This window comes from Bactrocera neohumeralis, chromosome 6 (assembly GCF_024586455.1).
Source record: "Bactrocera neohumeralis isolate Rockhampton chromosome 6, APGP_CSIRO_Bneo_wtdbg2-racon-allhic-juicebox.fasta_v2, whole genome shotgun sequence".
Classification (NCBI taxonomy): domain Eukaryota; kingdom Metazoa; phylum Arthropoda; class Insecta; order Diptera; family Tephritidae; genus Bactrocera; species Bactrocera neohumeralis.
In genome coordinates, this window is record NC_065923.1 from 79,731,441 (window position 1) to 79,750,337 (window position 18,897).

Genomic DNA, 18,897 nt, shown 5'->3' on the forward strand with positions numbered 1-18,897 from the left:
ATGGACCTTGAATATTTGGCAGGCTAGCTTAGTGAGTCATTGGCCTACTCACTTTACCTAACCAGCCGCTGCATTTGTTATTTGTGCTACTTTCAACACTTTACTTTGTGTATTCTGTGCTCTTTTTACTTGCATATGTGTGCTACTCTTTCCCCTTGCGGTATATTTCTATTTGTCTACGGTTTCACACCCACGTAGATATGTACATACAAAGACGATGATCCATTCAGCCAGTTTATCACAACCATTTATCAAATTATGTTCAAAGCGAAAAAAGTTTCACACTTTGCACTTAAGTAACCCATGATTTAATGTGATTCGAGACTGTGTGCTTTTCAGTGTAAATTTAATCAAAGGCGATTTTTGCAGCACTTAAGAGTCGAACGATATTTTACTTGGAAATTTGTTTCAAAATTTTTGTGAAAGGAGATTTCATTGCCTCTCATTTATTGCCTGAAAGTAAATTTTAATAATTTAAAAAAAATAATACATATATTAAAAACTAGAATGAAAATATGGAAATTTAAACTTGTTTCTCATAATATCATTATCTATTTGGAATATATATGTACTTAATTATAATTATAAGTTCTCAATTAAAATTTTACTTCAGGTCAAAACAAGCATTTCCTTGTATTAACATCTGTTAGGCTATTTAGTTCTCGACAATTAATTTTTATGCGATGTAAAATAAATATGTATAATACAAAATTTAAATACACCTAAAGGTAGGCAATGTTTTTTTAATAAATAAAAGTATTGCATACCTTTTGGCGCGGATATCTGAAGAGTATGCAACATTTTTATTGATTATAAAAAAAATTGCCTACTTTAAGTAATTTAAGTTTGGATATCCGCGCCAAAAGATATGCAATACCTTTAATTTATTATAAAAAATGTTGCCTACCTTTAGGCGTATTTAAATTTTTGTTTAAGAAATCAGTGAGTAGTAGGTAGTATATAAATAAGGCCTTTAATTTCGATTACAAGAATGAATTAGGTAAAAAAATAATAATACATTTCAGAGCGATATTTTTTTAAATTTGATTATATGTAGTTCAGAGAAGCTCAGGCGCCTCATTTTTCAACCAAGCATAGCTCAAAGAATTGTAAGGCCAAATAATTTGTTTGTAGCATCCGTTCTTTCTTGGACGTATAGTAAAGTAGAGATATTATATTTTAAGATCTTAATTTAAGACTGACTGCAAAAAAAAAGAAAAAAAACTGTCTCTTAAACAACCTCAAGTAATATAAAAAAATGTATTTAACCTTTTTCAGATCTTCGACATAATGTGGAGCGACCCGCAAATTACCGATGGCTGTAAGCCGAATGCACTACGTGGCGCTGGCACCTATTTTGGTCCCGATGTAACCAAACAATTCCTGGAAAAATATAAATTAAAGTTCCTTGTGCGTTCACACGAATGTAAACCGGACGGACATGAGTTCACACATAATAAACAGGTGAGAAACATATCACTTAAATGAAGTTAAAGAAAAGTAAGACAAAAATATTTCAGGGAAATATTAAGAAGGCTTAGCTACTCAAAATTTTTTTACTTCAAAGGCATAAATTATTTATATAGTGTATTTGAGAAACTTTATTTTAGAACCTCAGACATTTTGAAACTCTATTTCGGTTGAGGGTGAATACTATAGACCTTCAAAAGACGCCTGAATAGTAGAAAACATGGGTATAGGCAAAATCCAACGAGCTTTAACTTTGCATTGACGCCTTTAACTTTCAAAAATTATATTTTTGACGGGCTAACGATTATTTTTCAGTAAATTAGAGACTGGAATAAAAGTCAAAGCAAGATAATTATTATAGGTGATTTACTTTCTTAACGCTCTGCTCTCTCTAAATATATTTTTCACATGAAAATACTAGGCAAGCGATTTCTTTTGATACAATTAAGGAAAATGGTGCATGTCTTTGATAAACTATTTTCTAAAGCGCCACAATGTAGGCCACGTTTTTTGCTTAATATTATAAAACCAAGACTACTAATAACAGTATTATAATATAATTATGATAAGAACATTATTCTTTTTATAAATGCTATTAGCTTATAAGGAAGAAAAAAAACAATTTTCTAGAATTAAACATTTATATTTTATTTCTCGCATCCAGGTGATCACAATATTCTCGGCATCCAATTACTATGCCGTTGGTTCAAACAAGGGTGCCTACCTGAAGTTCGGCCCCCAATTGGATACACAATTTGTGCAATATATCTCAGCGGCATCGAAGACTGCCAGACTATCATTCCAGCAACGCATAAGCATTGTCGAGAGCTCAGCGCTGCGTGAATTGGGTGCGCGTTTACGCGACCGACGTGTACAGCTCGAAGAGGAGTTTTCGAAATTGGATCCAAAGAATACTGGTAAACAGCAAGTGCTGCAGTAAAAATATTTCAATTACTAAATAGTTATATTTTAGGCGGCGTGACAGTCGCACAATGGTCAGACACAATGGAGCGTGTGACGCAAATGTCTTTGCCATGGCGTTTGATGCGCGACAGATTGGCACCGCCTTTTTCACCGGACGAACCGAATATCGTTAACTATCTGCTGACGTTGGAGCTGCTTGAAACGGATGTTATAGTAAGTGGAAATCATTTCAAAATTTTTGGAAGTTGTCTTTAATATACTTTTACGCTAATTCTTTTATAACCTCACTTTTATTTTCAGGTGGAGGAAGCGGAGGCTTCTACAAGTGTCACCGATGCTCTGTACAAAAATAAGAGCAGCCTGGAAGCAATATTTCACATACTGGACAAAGATCATTCGGGTGTGTATGAAAACAATGCTAAAAAGTGTCTTAAACAAAATTAAGTTTAAATTAATTTAAAATGATTTGTTGTATGTTTTATCTAATATGCGCAGGTCAAATATCATTGGATGAGTTTGGTGACGCGGTGGATTTGCTTCGTAAATATATGCCATCGGCTGGTTCGAAGAAAGAACTGATGAATATGTGCCAAATGATGGATATAAATAAAGACGGTTTTGTGGATCTCAACGAATTTCTGGAGGCATTCCGTCTCTGCGATCAAGCACGCAAAGCGCCACAACCCACAAAGCCCAAGATGGCACGGCGCAAGTCACGTAAGTGTATTGGATATTTATTTATTGCTTTTTTTTCTTTAACTTTTGTAACTACAATTTCGTAGTGAATAGTCAAGAGATCGTTAAATACATATTTTTGGAAGATTTTCTCATCACCCAAATACTTTTTAGAAAAATTGTTGAACAGTCTCTCGACGATTTCTTACAAACCATCTATACTTGACTCAGTTATATATAATAATTTCTGAGTACTAATTTTTTGTCAAGTCGATACATTTTGAAAACTATAAATTTGGCTCCAAACAAGTCTCCATTTTGCTATTCACGGCATCATATTTTTCTCTCTCTACTTGCAGTGTCAGATTCATTGCGCGTTGCCGAACTCGCCGAACAACTTTCTGTGCAGAAATTCGCTGATACGGAAACCGACATCGATCCGCGAGATCATGTGTCAGTGATACTCAGTGAAAAGCCCAAAATATAAGTGACGGACACATATACACATATGTATGTGAGTACTCAAAAGTAAGCATAGAATCTACTAATGGTGGAGGCACTAACAACTATAAGCGAAGTAGACATTTACAAATTGTCAAAAGTATAATTTGTACATAATCAAAAAACTGTTATGAATTAATTTCGTTTAATATGCAATGTTAATTTCCAAAATATTTCTATTTCTATAAATAATTTTTTAAGCAAATTATTTCGCACATATACAAACATATTTACGTTATGTAAATTGTGTAAATAATGCGCGTTAGATTTTTGTATTAGCACCGTTATATTGTATAGATTTACTTTACTTACTTAGACTCAACGAATGTTTTCCGCTGCATGACCAGATTCTTACTCCGTCCAAACAACACTATTTCTAAGTGCTCTCAATAATTTATTTGTTTAAAAATAAAATAATTCAATTATATAAGATAAGTATATTTTATGGGTTCCTAATTTTAAAAAGTAGCTTTCTCAAGATGGATTAAAAATAATTGAATTTGAATTTTTTTGTTTCTAAACTCGCATTTAGGTACTCATTTATTATGTACAGAAATATGGAGATCATAAATTTTTAGTAACATAAAAATAAATTAAAATCAATTTGAAATTAAAATTAATTTAAAATTGAAATTATTAACATTAATATTAAATTAGTATAAAATTAAATTACTAATTTTTAGGCTAAATATATTTAAATACTCTATGAAAATTAAAAATGCCTAGAATTTTAAACCCATCACCTTTCTTACCAATAAGCTTTAGCATTAGCATATATTAAAGCGCAAAATCCCAATTTCAATTTCGAATTGCCTTTATTTAATGAGATCTAATCCGCATGAAATCATGAACTTTAATTCCAAATTAATATTTTATATCATTGTATAAAAAACGGTATATATTTAAGCTACAAGTAGTTAGGTAAACATTTTTATTAGTAACATACTGCAAAAATAATTTTCAGAAAATTTAGATACGCAATTTAACAGTTCCTGTGCATATAACTAGTCCCTAAAATGAATTACTTAACTTATTTTACATATATTATTTAGTTTGGTTTAAAAATTGTTAAATTTGTTTTAAAATACTTTAGGAATTGCTGTGGAGGTGTCGATTTATTTTGTTTCAATGTGTAATTATTTCTCGTAATATGGTAGACTTGTAAAATATTAATAAAAAATTGTAATAATTTTTCGGAATTTTTATAAAAAAAAACTTAAGAAATATTTGTAAAACACATAAAAACAAAACATTTAAAAAAATACGTTACAAAAGTATTTAGAAAAATATGTTACAAAAAAATATTTAAAAAAATTTGTAAAAAGTTGTTTTTTTATGTTAAAAAATATTTTAACCTTTTAACATATTTTTTTAATTTGTTTTTAAATAATGTATTTTTGAACAATTTTTGGAAATTTGTTTGTTAAAAATGATTTTTAAAAATTAAAAAAAAATAATATAAGATTAAAAAATACGTTAAATACATATGTTATAACATAAGTATTTTTTCAAATTAATTTTGGAATGCTTTTTTTAATATTTTTTTATTTAACATTTTTTTTTTAATATTTTTCTTAAATAAATATTTTTTTGTTTATGTTTTCTACAAATTTTTTGAAATGTGTTTTGTTTCACATTTTTTTTACATATATTTTTAAATATTTTGTATTAGTATTTATAAATGTATTTCTTAAATATTTTTTTAACATATTTAAAAATACATTTTTTTATGTTATGTTCTCTTGTTTTTAACATACCTGTTTTTTAATTAAATTTGGAATATTTTTTTTAAATATGTCTTATTAAATAACTTTGCTTTTAACATACATACGTACATATGTATATGTATGTACATATGTATTTCAAAATCCTTTTTTTTACAAACAAAAAATTTTGTTTTTTGAAATATGTTTTTTAATAACTTTTTGAACTAGGTTTTTAATAACTTTTTCAACATTTTTTTCCAAATATTTTTTCTGCATATTTATTTGTAGAAATAAATTGTTTTTAATATATTTAAAAACAAATAGTTTTTAAAATGTTTTTTTTATCAAATATATTAAAATATATAATTTTTTTTAAACGTATTTTTCTAAAAATTTTTAAATATAGTTCTTTTTTTGTAATTTTTTTTCATAACTAGGCTCAGAAAAATGCCATATGACGTTAAATTTTTTAGTTCTATGAATTAAAAAAAATGGCTTAAAAAAGAAGTTTCTAATATTTATTGTTTATTGTTGAAAAACAGATATTAAAAAAAATTTCTTTCGAAATATTTCTAGTCGCTACTACCTGCCCTTTAATTTTTTTGTTTTTTAATGTATACATATATTTTTATTCATATGCCCTCTGGTTTTGAATTACGATTAAAAATAAAGCCAAAATTAAAATAAACAATTAATTTAAACATATTTGATTCAATATTTTCTCATTAAATTTAAATTTGTATCAACAAAATTTTATTAAAGAATGTTCTAAAAAAAAACAAAACAAACTTGAAAAGCTTTAAACTACATAAATATATATAAATTATTAAAATATATGGTATATACATACATACATATGTATATTCCATAATTTTTTTTCTGAAATTTGTTTAAACTCTTTTAACTTGCATAGCTTCAAACATGTGTATATAAAAATATACGAAATTGCATAAATATATATAATATATAAAAAAAATATAACATTATCTAAAAACAAATACTTTTATAAATATTTATAAAAATTTTGAGGTTATAATATGTATAACCCATTTGTATGTATGTATTTTCGGCACCCTTTTTGATTGACTAACATAAAATATTGGTCTTCGTAAACTAAACAATTTTTAACGGCAAATAATTAATAATCAAAGAATTTAAGCATTTAAAGCTACTGCACATTTTTATATACAAAATTTAGTGAATGATGTAGAGAAAAATATAGATATTTTTAAGCAATGCAGAATGGTACTTCAACTAGACTAAGGTATACTTAAATGTAACTTAAAGTAAATGATAAAGAAAATTAAAAATTATGCTTGGCGTTTGCGAAGTGTGACGTTAGGTTAGAAAACTGTGAGTAGCTTGAAATGGTAAGAAGGCTTTAATAGCGTTAATACGCCACAGCAGGCGGTGCAGTAGGGGACCGCGAATACTACAGAAGTATTTAAGTAGATTGCATAACGAAAAATCAAAAACCATAAATAAAATAAATCAGGTGAAAGGAAAAAATAATAAAAATTATTTTGAAAAATGTAGGGAGCAAAATAAGTAAAAAATAAACATTATTAAAAAAATAAAAATTACTACTAAATAAATATTATTAAAAATAAAAATTATGAAAAAAATTATTAAAAGCAAGAAAAAAACAAAAATTTAAAAAAGAAAAAATATGTATTTAGTTATAATCAATTTTATGGCACTCTTCACATAAAAATGCATAAAACATTTGTGTAAATATTTGAAGCAATCAATACATTAAAAAAAAACATACTAACTTTGCCATAAAATAATTTTTAAAGAAAACAGCATAAAGTTTGAACAGTATGCACATTATAACAAAACGCAAATATATATTAAAAAAAATCATTTAAAAATATATCTAAATAAAGCAGGAAATGACATTCCGAAAGTTATGTTAAATAAGAAAAACGATTAAATAAATGTGTGCTAATAATTTAAAATTTTTGTGAGCAACTAGCAGTCTCTATGAACTTAATCAAATAAATTTATTATTAAGTATTTATGTGTCATTTAGCAAATTAAAACTACTTAGCTGAGCTATTTGATCACACATTAAAAAATAAAATAAATGTTAGTTAAACAAATTATATTAACAAAATCTATTTATATGCCAGTTTCGTATTGGCGCGCTCTCCATTTATATAAAGACTATACATTTTTCATTAAAACCTTTAAAATCTTATAAAAATATATAATTTTCAAAAAACGCAAACAACAAAAGACGCCAGTTTTGAAATATTATTTTTCAAAAAAAAAAAAAAAACACAAAAATATGTATATTTTTAAAACACCATAAAATATTTTACGAAACACCTTCCTCAAAACTCTCACCGTCGCAAAACCTCCTATAAAACACCACTTCCTTATATATATATGTTAAAGCATAAGATTTGAACAACAAAAAATAGAAATCATATTAAATGAAATAAAATGTTTAAGAAATTCTATTGAAAACATTACAACTTGTGTTTCATTAAAACTTTTGGGGGTCATGCGCTAAAAATGTTGTGAAGCAATAATATGGTTTCGCCGTGTTCATAACTAGTGCCACCACTGTAGTCGCCAGCAGTGTGCGTGCGTCGTAACCACAAACGGCGCACCTGACATCTCACGTAAGCACTAGGCGACCAGCAAGCACACGCAAGCAACTGCAGAATGGTGAGCAATCGGCGTTTTTCCCTTTATCATATTCACACTTACGTTCCACAACACACTAACAAATATCAAACACAACAACGACTATACACACGTTGCACTTTCAGTAAAGGCAGGATTGCTATTTCTGTTCACCTATTATGTTTCACTCGGATTTTGCTAGATTTAAAAGGTTTTCCAAGCAGCCAGCCAAGCAGCAGAGCAGAAAAAAAGTTCAAGGTCACAAAAATCAGTCGTGTGCAAGCCAAACATTCAGTTGAAATATTAGGCGCCCAGCGCGTATATGAAAGCAACTGCGCCAAAGTGAGCTCTCGTCATTTCACTTTTTCTCTGTTTTCTTACTTTCGCATACTTACATGAGCTTATATACATATATCAACCAATCACAGCTTCCTTGCCAACAACTTACATTTACATAAAGCTTCCATACAAACAACAAGCATATTTATCGATCATCCAATCAGTGACATTAGTCATAGATTTTGCTTAAGCCAACTGATTTTTCTGATGTCCTATTAGCTTTCCAGGTTCATGTTGTCGATTTTGATAAAAAATATTGCGCGCCACGGACGGACAGACAAAAAATATATGCTCGCAAAGCAGCAGGCACGCAGCGAGCAAGCGAGGGCAAACAGGCAACAACTTGTTTTGTTGCTTTGCCTATCCTTTCTCTAGTATATAAAAATTAATGTTTGAAAGCGCAATACTGCGTATCGATCAGCCAATCACAACTCCATATGATGTGCCGAAAATGCAATCAGGTGTCATTTTCGTTGATGCTTGCTCGCTGCTTTTGAGTTCCTAGTATTTCTAATGAAATTTGTGGCTTTGCTCAATCACAGCGCCTCCGCAGTAGCTGCACCGCAAGCAGCATGACAGTGAGGCTAAAATTTTCAATAATGCTTCTGGCAAAATATTAGGCGAACAGAATTTATAGTAGATGACGTACTACTATGCATTACAAAAATTTCCTTACACATCCTTCGCAACAACGTTCAATATGCTCTGTTTATTGTTTGTAGTTTAGCTGGCACACTGAAAGCATATGAAAATGTAAAGAAAAGAGAATATGATCATTTACACTAACAAACAGCATGTGTGATGTGGATGCTATTTTGCAACAGGACTTTACGCATTCCGATGTGGTAGAGTTACCGCGTACACAATAATAATTAAATATATTTTCTTTATTTTATGAGTATACATATAAGTATATATTATAATATTGGAAAGTTGTGGGATTTTGGTTGTTCCTTTTAGAAATTAAATTTTTTTGTACTTACCTACCAGTAACGTGGTCATAATCGAAACAAAAAAATTTTATACATGCATATACACATATTTCAAACCAATGGACCTAGAATTAAATTAAATACATTTATTTATTATATTAAAATATTTTTCAAAGCTCTTTTCGGCCACTATACATACTGGCTACCTTACCTTTTGTTTTAAATAAAAAATTGTGCTTATTCAAGGCATTCTCGCACAGCCTTTTTTGATAAGCTGCTTTAGATAAAGCACAGTAATGCACCACGGTGTACTAAAAAAAGCTTTTTGAGATATAAAAGCTTTGCTAGGAGTTTACCTAAGTTTTTTATATTATGAAACAAAACCAGCACGCTTTCTGAAAAGCTTATTTTACTTAGCCTTACTTATTTCAGCAAAAGCTGAGTTTTATTTTGCATTAAACCTTTATAAAGCGCTGTGCCAATGAGCTTTTCTGAAAGCACAGTGGCAATGAGCTTTCAGCAAAGCTCAGTTTTTTTTATATTAAAGCTTTAGTAAGCTCAATACTGTGCAATGCTCCTTAAAAGTTTTCAAGTCGTTAAAAGCTCTTTTCTACTATAATTTTTATAGCAACTAACTTAAAATAAAAAAAAAATCACGTTAGTATTTTATTTCATCAATAAATATTTATTCTGCATTAGTTATAGTACTTTGGTATGTATTGTAGTTATACATATTACTATTTATTTCTGCTTTTTTGGTATGTATGCGTATTTTTGCAAACTATTTACAACTTTTATGCATATTTTTTGACATATTTGTATTTACCTTGCTGTAGTCTTAAGGGCTATGAAATAAATACTTTTTCGGCTGCTAAAAGCAAACTCATTATGAGTAAAAATATATGGCGAATATTGCAATTTCCTAAAAACTAATTAACTTAGTTTTTGAAAAATCAAACAACTATGCTCTATGCTAAAACATCACTAATAGTTAGCTGAATTTTATATTTTTATAGTAGTGGGTGATTTAATATTATTTTTCTCTGGTTTATACTATATTAAAAGCTTTTTACAATATTTTTATTTTAAAAATTATTATTAAATAAAATTGACTAGAATCGTTTTTGTGAAGAGTTAGTGCATTTTCGTATACAAAAAATTAAAATCACAAGGCCGCTAATATTTTAAGAAAAGTTATAATTTTTAGTAAAAAAAAATAATTAGAAAATTCTCACTGACTCTCTTTAAAAAATAATATTTCTAGAAAAATTGTAATAGTTTACGTATTAAAACATTTAAATTTAGAAAATGCTTTCATTGATTTCCGATAGGAAAATTTTTTTTCAAACAAATTTAAATAGTTTTTAATTAGTTTTGAAAATTAGTACCTAACTAATCGAAAACAAAAAATGCATATAGGAAAAAAATTAAATTAAATAGAAAAAATTTCAAAAAAATAAAAAAAAATTGTTTAAATAAAATAAAAAAATATACTGAAAAACAAAAAAAAAAATATTTACTACAGAAAAAAATCAAAAAAAAAAGAAATTTTAAATATTAATTTCTTGCTCAAAATATATATTTTTTAAAATTATTTGTAATTATTTATTAATAAATTACTTTTGATTCCGAAACAGTTAAATGCACATTAAGCGTATTGTTACTTTAAATTTTAGCAAAACCAAATTCGCGCCAATTTTGAAACACATGTCATGAATTCTAAGTATTTATATAATCAGTTAATATTACTCATATTCCAAGTATATAAATTGTATTAGATAATATTTTTTTTTTTGCTCCAAATATATTAATTTCGTAGTTTTCGCGTTCTTTATCATTACTTACGTAATTTAATTTTCAATATTTTTTAACTTTTGTATTTTTTTTTAATGTTTGTAAATTTTTATTTTTTTCCTCTGCTTATTTCAATAAAGTTTCGTTTTATTAAAGTAAATTTTTAGTTTCTTGCTTTATCAAGTACTTTTCTCTGCTTAAATTTATTTATTTTATTTTTTGAATTTGCTTTGCTGATATTTTGTAAAAGTGTACACCTAAGTGCGTATTTATTAACTAATTACTACTTTTCGTAGAGGACAAATAGGTACGAAGTAAGTGAGTACAGGCTTTAACAGATTTGTTTAGGTTACAATTTAATTTTGGTTTCAGGAAATTTAGCAAGAAAACTTGTGCGGCAACGAAAAGTGGAGGCAATTTCCAAAGTTAGTTTACCTAAGTTATGCTCAAAGCATTATACATTTCGCAATTAAAGTTTTAAATCAATAAAATATATATTGTATATTAAATATATAACTTTATAAAACATGTAAGTTAATAAAATATATTTTCGCGATATGTAATATAATATTTTCATATTCTTTTTATGTCGCGCAAACAGAATTATCCTCAAGCAAATGCAATGTTGATCCTAAGCAAGGAATGAAGGCAACCCTGTTAGGCATGTGTTAATAATTATGCATAGTAAAGAGTGTGTGAGAGAGAATTGAGAACGCGATCGACTTGTCATTGCATATGGAAGCCGTTGGCAGAGATTTCACTGCCGTTGTTGTTTGCACGAAAAATTTCCTACACTAGCGGCAAAAAAATATGTATATCGCACGCAAAAGCGAATCTAGCAAATTGGACTCACTGAAACATAATAAAAAAATTCATCTTAATTTACATAACAGCTGCTAGTAAATGCATTTATTTTTAGCTTTACACAAATATTTCGCAAAATGTTGGAAATGTAAAAAAGATAAAAATTTTGCCAAACAATTTGCGATAATAAAATAAGTTTGAGAAGTTTAAGCTGAGTGGCCTGAACGCCTATTTAATAGGATTAGACTATGATATAATTTTTTCATTGTTTTAGTAATTTAATAATTTTTCTACGGCCCATATGCATACTTTAACCAAAAAAACGACTGTTTTGAAAATCTTGGATGGATTTGAAGTCTAAGGTGTTACATGGGTTTCCTCGAGCAAAAAGCTGTATATTTAAATATTTTTTTATTTCATATCAAAAATTAAATATTTTATTAAAGGTTTGGGTTTCCTTGAGCAAAAAACTGACTATTTTCAACGTTTTTTTTTCAGATAAAAAAGAATATTTTATTAAAAATTTCCCTTCTAATGACTTATATGTACGTAGATTGAGATTTTATATAATTTTCAATAAAAAATATTCAAAATCGGCCATTACGACGTCTTTTCCGGCAGTCGCTCGGAAAACGGCAGAACTCTTACAGGATCATCAAAAGTAGAAAGAAAACAATACGGCTATAATTAGGAGCATAAAAGTATTAGACGAAGAAGAAATAAAAAAAGTGAAAATAGTATTTTTGGCGTACGTTTTCAGAAAAAATGCAAATAATGGCCACATCACAGTAGACAAAAATAGGCTGTTGTAGGATTCAGGCAGACTCCTGTCGCAGATTTCATAGAAAAAAGATCAGACTGTTTCTTTTGCTGGAAAAAATGGGTCTAGAAGGAATCGAAAGACAGGCTCAACCGACCGTTCCCACGACTGTCGGGTCTTTGTAATCGGAACGGACCCGTATTTTTTATCCACTCAAGCACTGTTAACTCGGCAGAATTCTACCGTCGCAACAACAACAGGCTCCTCCGATGATCTGGTCTACTGTATCGCTTTGATTCAAGTTCTCCAACTGTCCGGTTGTTTAAGCCCAGTATTGTATAGCTGAGCAGAGAATTTAATAGTTAAATAAACGAAATATTTTTTGAAGCCGTGAAACCCATGTAACCCCTTAAGAGGGTTGGTAATGCTCTGAACAATATGTTTTACTACAATTTCTTACGATAATCTCAATTTAAGCGAAATTTATTTTTAAATTTTGCCTCCACTTCCCCGCCAGCCACTTTGTTTTGAATAAACTTGGCAGACATTTAAGAGCTACTATAGATATTAGTTGTAATATGTACGTTTGTATGCATATGTATGTATGTAAACATTTTTGGTCACAAGGTATTCAAATACGATCAGTGTAATTACTTAAAAAACGCCTTTGTTACGCTACTTTAGTACAATACACATAACCATATATTATACATACATATGTATATATTAAACTGTTAGTTCTCTTATGTTTTTTTAAACTACAAAACTACTGGTTAATAATTACTGTTATCATTATGTATTTACATGGAAAAGCAAACGAAACAGATACCTATAATTAGTAACCAATGGAACAACTGCCAGCTAGCTGCTAGCCCTTCCCCTGATTAGTATTATGACATAATCATTTACGCTTACCATTTATATATGTATATAAGTATATGTGTTGTTGCTGTATGCATGCATTATCAAGTAGGTTTGTTTGTATGCACTATATATGTATATCGCCTCAAATCATTGTGAGCTCAGCTCTTGCGCGCTCAAGCGCCACCACAAAATAATTCCAATTACTTATTACTCATACATTCGTTTCGATGCGATACGAGCTTGGCTCTTTGACTAGACCGCGTTTCTCCAATATTGCACAGTCGGCGCTGACGCGCTTCAATTTTGCCGCTACCGTTGAGGAGTGCTGCATGCGCGCTTTGATTGAGGTTGCCGTTTTCGGCTTCACCTGCTCGTATTTGCTGCACTTTTGCTTGGACATGTCGTGATCGCTTTCGCTCTCATCGGCGAACTGTATGTCGTCTAAGCCGAGTAGGCCGTCGCTTAATTCTGGCGATGTCTTCTTCTCGACTAAAGTTTCTTTCTCCACATAAGAGCCCGTCATGGACTCGGTCATGGAGTCGGTGATGGAATTCACCAATACAGCGGGTATTTCGGGTGAGCCACGCGGTGTTGCATGCGCCGATACCGCATCCGCCGCTTCCACCGATACTGTGGGTGAGCTGCGTATATTACGTGCGGATTTGGTGCTGCACAACTGTTGCATTTGTATGACGACATCACGTGCGCCGCTGCGCAGCGAAGAGGTGGAACGTGATTGCTGTTTGGCGTGGCGACGTTGTTTGCGCGAAAAGTAGGGTGTGGGTTGTTTACTGGCCGCGCTTGTGGATATGTTTTGCTGCAGCAATGTGTTCTTTAGATTCAATTCGGCGGTGGGCGAGGAGGCCTTTGACTGCAGTTGACTGCTGAGTGGCGAGAGCTCATCGGATGAGGGTGTTGTATTGCTAGTGGTGTTGGCGCTCGACTCTGTGTTGCTGCGCGCGCTCAAATAATGCCCATAACGCGGCATTTTGATCTCCTCATAGAGCGGTTCAGTCTCGTCGGGCTCCGGCATGGGTTCAGGTGTTTTATCATCCTCATCGCGCAGATCGGTGATCACCTCAAGCGGTGGTACCCAGATCAGTTGCGCCGGATCCATACCCAAATAGGAACCTGGTGCTGCGCCGGCATTTATCACATTGTAATCGTAGTAATCGAGCTCGAGCTCTTCCTGATTGCCCAGTGAAAATTCGGAACCGGGTCGTGCAAGTAACTTTTTGCGATTCTGCTTCTCTTTGCTCTCCTTAGGATTGGTGGTACGTATGGTGGCTGTGCTGACGACGCTCGCAGCTGGTGAATAGCAGCCCTGAAAAGCATAAACAAAATGAAAATTAGTTCAATAAAGCTCCATATCCAACATGTGGTGCTAAATATGTGACCTTCAGCGGTCTAAACTCACATTTGTCAGCGAAGCGCTCGCACAACGTGACACGTATTCGCGCAGCGACGAACGCAATGAGTCGCGATCACTGAGCGTCGTTTGGTCTAAGTGTTGTGCTGAATGTGGCATCAATGTGCCCGAGGGCCCATAACGGTTGAAGCGACTGCTATGCCTGATAGGTGGACTGGCGCAAATTGAACTCATGCCTGAGGAAATGATCGATTCGGTGTCCTTACCGCTGTCCTTGCGTGTCAGTGTGCCACTAAAAATGCCGCTGGTCTCGCCGGCGCCCGTAGTAGAGCCCAAACCCTCCTCAAGTGACGGCGACCGACTCATGCCACTCACAGATTCAGGCGATTGTGAGATTTCATTGCGCAAAGTGACAACTGAGCTGTTGCTGCCACGTTCTTCATCGCTGCAAAGAAAGAGTTATGCAAAATGAGTGAAGTCAGCGATAAGGTTTTGTAAGATTTGCAAGTTTCTACTTTTTATGTGTTTTATGCGCATACACACTTACCACTTTACCATGCGTGTCGTCGTTTTGGCATCCTCTTCTTCTTCGGGGTCATTGAATTCCGTTTCGCGCGCCAAATTCTCCGCATCGACGCTCTCCCGCAATATGGAGTGACGTAACTGATGTTTCGGACGCATCTTCACCAAATAGATGACCTCCGATAGTAGCGTGGTAGTCGAAATGGCGCGTGATGGCGGTCCTTGCAAGGAGCTCATTGAGGCGCGTGGCGTGTGCAGGCGAGAGCCTTCATCACGACGACGCGCCACTGCCAAATGGTACTTGCGATAACGTACAACATATTGCGCACCTAAAAGTATGCAGTTGAGGCAAAAAGTCACATTAAAAAAGCAAATGCCGATAACGGTACAGATTTTTATTTTTCGTAAGGCTGAAAGTCCGCAAAACTGCGTGCAGCAGTGTTGAGACCAGCAGCCAGGAAAGCTATGCGGCACTAAAATAAAGAAAAGGAAGCATTTGCCGCAACGCGATTTGCTAACAGCCCTTTAATGTTTGCGGCTTTAGTTGGCTATCTTGTAGAATATATTTTTGTAGGTGCTTAAAAATGATCTGACAAGCCACTAATAGCGGCCAAAGCCGCGAAGCATTACCCAAATCCCACGAAAGCAAATCAAGTGCTGCAATAATCGAAAAATTTCTTGACAGCCAGTTAATGCGCGCAGCATGGCGCAAAATGAGGACGTTTGGCAGCGCGTATCGCTGTAGGCGTCGAATACAACGAAACAACTGTAAATTTATTGCCTATCAGCTGCGTTAAAGCACGAGCTAAAAGCTTTAAATGGCGAATTTTCTGAAGCTTTGTAGGAAGAAAATATATAGGTTATTAAGTTTTGTGTTAACCAGTCCATGCTGTTTGACAGTGAGCCAAAATCACTTCAATCACTTGATAATTTAGTGAACTGTTTGTATATTATAACTTAGCTCCAGCGCAGTGACTTTTGGTTATCAGATTCGTGGAACAAGCTGATTTTGTGCTTCCGTTACATAGTCATAGAAAGAAAAATATACTGTTGAAGCAAAAACTTGACTTGATGACGAGTTTCCGAACACTGCCGCAAGGAAATCGACCCTCAAAGATTGCTTTGCCAAGTATAAAGGTGATGGAATGAGCACCGGAGACGGTGAACGCAATGGACTCCCAAATGAGGTTGTCACCGACGAAAACATCAAAAAAGTCCACAAAATAATTTTTGATCCCGTAAAGTGAAGTTGTTGAACGTGTACATCATATCATTCACGAATATTTGGGTATGAGAAAGCTCTATGCAAAGTTGATGCCGCGCAAGCTCACTTTTGATCAAAAACAAAGAGTAGTAGATGATTCGGAGCAGTGTTTGGAGATATTCAAGCTAATGAATGCGAGCTTTCGCGTCAATATGTGATAATGGGTGAAATATGGCTTCATCATTTCACACTGAACTCCAATCGTCCGTCATCCCAGTCCGATGAACCCGCTCCACAGCGTGAGAAAACGCAACAGTCGGCTGGCAAGATTATGGCGTCTGTATTTTAGGATACGCACGGAATAATTTTTATTGACTACCTTGTAATAGTAGATGGTCATCAACAGATACTTCTACATAGCGTTTTTGGACCGTTTAAAGGACGGACAAAATCGCCGAAAAACGGCCGGATTTGAAGAAAAAGAAAGGGTTTTTACACAATGCAATGTGTTACAAGTCAGTGAAAAGGATGTTAAAAATCCATGAATTGGGCTTCGAATTGCTTCTGGGTTCGCCGTGTTCTCCAGATCTGGTCTCAAGCGACTATTTCCTGTTTTTAGACCTCAAAAGAATGCTACCCGGGAAAAATTTTTTGTCAAATGAAGAGATGATCGCCGAAACTGTGGCCTACTTGAAGCAAAGGACAAATCGTACAAAAAAATGACAAGGTAGGAGGGTCGCTATAATCAGTGTTGGACGCTTGAAGGGAACTATATTTAAAATTTTTACCCACTGTACCTGGTCCAACTACCCACAAAACTATTTACTCATTACAGACAAATGCTTAGCCTACCAACATAGTACTATATACTTATGTATAATATGCATTTGCATTTATATAAGTGCGTATACTTGTATATGTATGTATGTAGAACTTACTTTGCGGTCACACGCAACCCTTTCATTTTGCCCCTTTCAATTCTAAATTTGCTCACTTTTTCACTAGATACAAATATTCAACATTTTGGCTTGGCTTGCACTGAGCCAACACTCATTGCCATCCCCCAGCCGCCCGCTCTGCGCGTTCGTTTGTGGTTTTTTTACGGTACTTACCCAACAAGGCGCTGATCAAGATAATGATGCTGGCAAAGACCACCGCACTCAAGTGGACCAACGTAAATTTCGAACGACTAAATTTTGGCTTCTGCGAAACGTTGCGATTCTTTGCCGACAATCTGCTGGTGGCTGCGGCCAGTAAAGTAGTTGTTGTCTCATTGCGCGCTGCTGGCGGAGACAAAATGCATACATAGAAGGAAGCATAAAAGGAAAAAGAAAAAAAATTGTAAAAATGAAATGGAAAAAAGAAAGAGAAAAAAGTACGAGTTACCATAGTGAAAAGTCACACAAATACAGTAAAGTTGTAGAAAATATGCAAAAGTCAACATCATTAGCATGAAAGCGAAAGGACATTGTGGCGAAGAGCGAGTAAAAGCAAAAAACCAAAAAAACAAACGAAAAATGCAAAATAAAAATTGCATAAAAAGTGGATAGAAATTTGTCGCATTCACATTACAAATAGACTTATTTTATTAAACTAACACCAAAAAAAAACAAAAAAAGGAAACAAAGTTTGCCGAGGGAGAATGACTAAAAGGAAGCGTAAAACAAATACTGTTGTCAGTGATGCCGCATGGGTGACTTATAAATGGAAAAGAAGCAGAAATTCGCATTAAATTCACAACAGCTTTGGGCAAATTTCTTTAATTTTTTCTGTTGACAATAATTATTTGTATTCACTTTTTATTTATTTTTATATATTTCTTGTCGAAATATCTTATAAAAGGTTTATAAGTGGTTAAAAGCTTTTCTAAGAGTTTGGAGAAGATGTCAAAGATCACTCGGGTATATCAGCAAAAGCAGAAAATGTTTAAGCAGCAAAGAAAATGGTGCGGTGAAATCGTTGAATTGTAGTCAGAGAAGCTGGAGAAGACAGATTCAGCTCATCTGAGTTCACGGAATGATTAAATCATGTTTAATTCAGTCAAACACAATCGTTCTTTAAGTACGACGACTTTTGTAGTCACTATAATTTGCTCAAAATGTCAGAACTATAGACAAATTTTACGACTACCACCATAATTGATTCCAAGTAACCGCAACGGTCTACAATTTCTAAGAAAACGAAGGCTGTTAACTCAATATATACCTGGTCTCGGAAAAGAGCTTAGATGTCAAAAAATTATTATACTTTTTTTTATGTCATTGTCGAGTTGAAGAAATGATCGGAAAAAAATGTAGACCAGGTCACATATAGTAAATAAAAGATACTTTTTATATTATCCATTTCGGAAAAAGTAACAGACTTTCATCATTGTTTTCTGCAAGGTCCAGCACCAC

The 18,897-nt window shown here is 32.6% G+C and overlaps 3 protein-coding genes across 8 annotated transcripts in view; 1 reads left to right on the forward strand and 2 right to left on the reverse strand.

The window, feature by feature from the left end:
• LOC126763311 (serine/threonine-protein phosphatase rdgC) overlaps window positions 1–4,825 on the forward strand; it is a 124,205-nt gene extending 119,380 nt beyond the window's left edge. For all 4 annotated transcript variants that reach the window (XM_050480661.1, XM_050480662.1, XM_050480663.1 and 1 more), the window contains 6 exons: window positions 1,279–1,464; window positions 2,135–2,387; window positions 2,444–2,607; window positions 2,695–2,794; window positions 2,890–3,111; window positions 3,429–4,825. In XM_050480661.1, the coding sequence (XP_050336618.1) occupies window positions 1,279–1,464; window positions 2,135–2,387; window positions 2,444–2,607; window positions 2,695–2,794; window positions 2,890–3,111; window positions 3,429–3,556 (1,053 nt within the window). In that variant the 3' untranslated portion in view covers window positions 3,557–4,825. The remainder of the gene's footprint in view (window positions 1–1,278; window positions 1,465–2,134; window positions 2,388–2,443; window positions 2,608–2,694; window positions 2,795–2,889; window positions 3,112–3,428) is intronic.
• Window positions 1–13,514, reverse strand: part of LOC126763313 (antigen 5 like allergen Cul n 1-like) — a 109,122-nt gene extending 95,608 nt beyond the window's left edge. Inside the window, exon 1 of the mRNA XM_050480667.1 lies at window positions 13,458–13,514. The gene's annotated coding sequence lies outside the window, so the exon portion shown is untranslated. The remainder of the gene's footprint in view (window positions 1–13,457) is intronic.
• Window positions 9,849–18,897, reverse strand: part of LOC126763309 (uncharacterized) — a 180,487-nt gene continuing 171,438 nt past the window's right edge. For 2 of the 3 annotated variants that reach the window (XM_050480658.1, XM_050480659.1), the window contains 4 exons: window positions 17,614–17,784; window positions 15,323–15,626; window positions 14,824–15,220; window positions 9,849–14,730 (listed from right to left, as the gene is read on the reverse strand). In XM_050480658.1, coding sequence (XP_050336615.1) covers window positions 13,618–14,730; window positions 14,824–15,220; window positions 15,323–15,626; window positions 17,614–17,784 — 1,985 coding nt within the window. In that variant the 3' untranslated portion in view covers window positions 9,849–13,617. The remainder of the gene's footprint in view (window positions 14,731–14,823; window positions 15,221–15,322; window positions 15,627–17,613; window positions 17,785–18,897) is intronic. The other variant, XM_050480660.1, reaches the window with a different exon arrangement.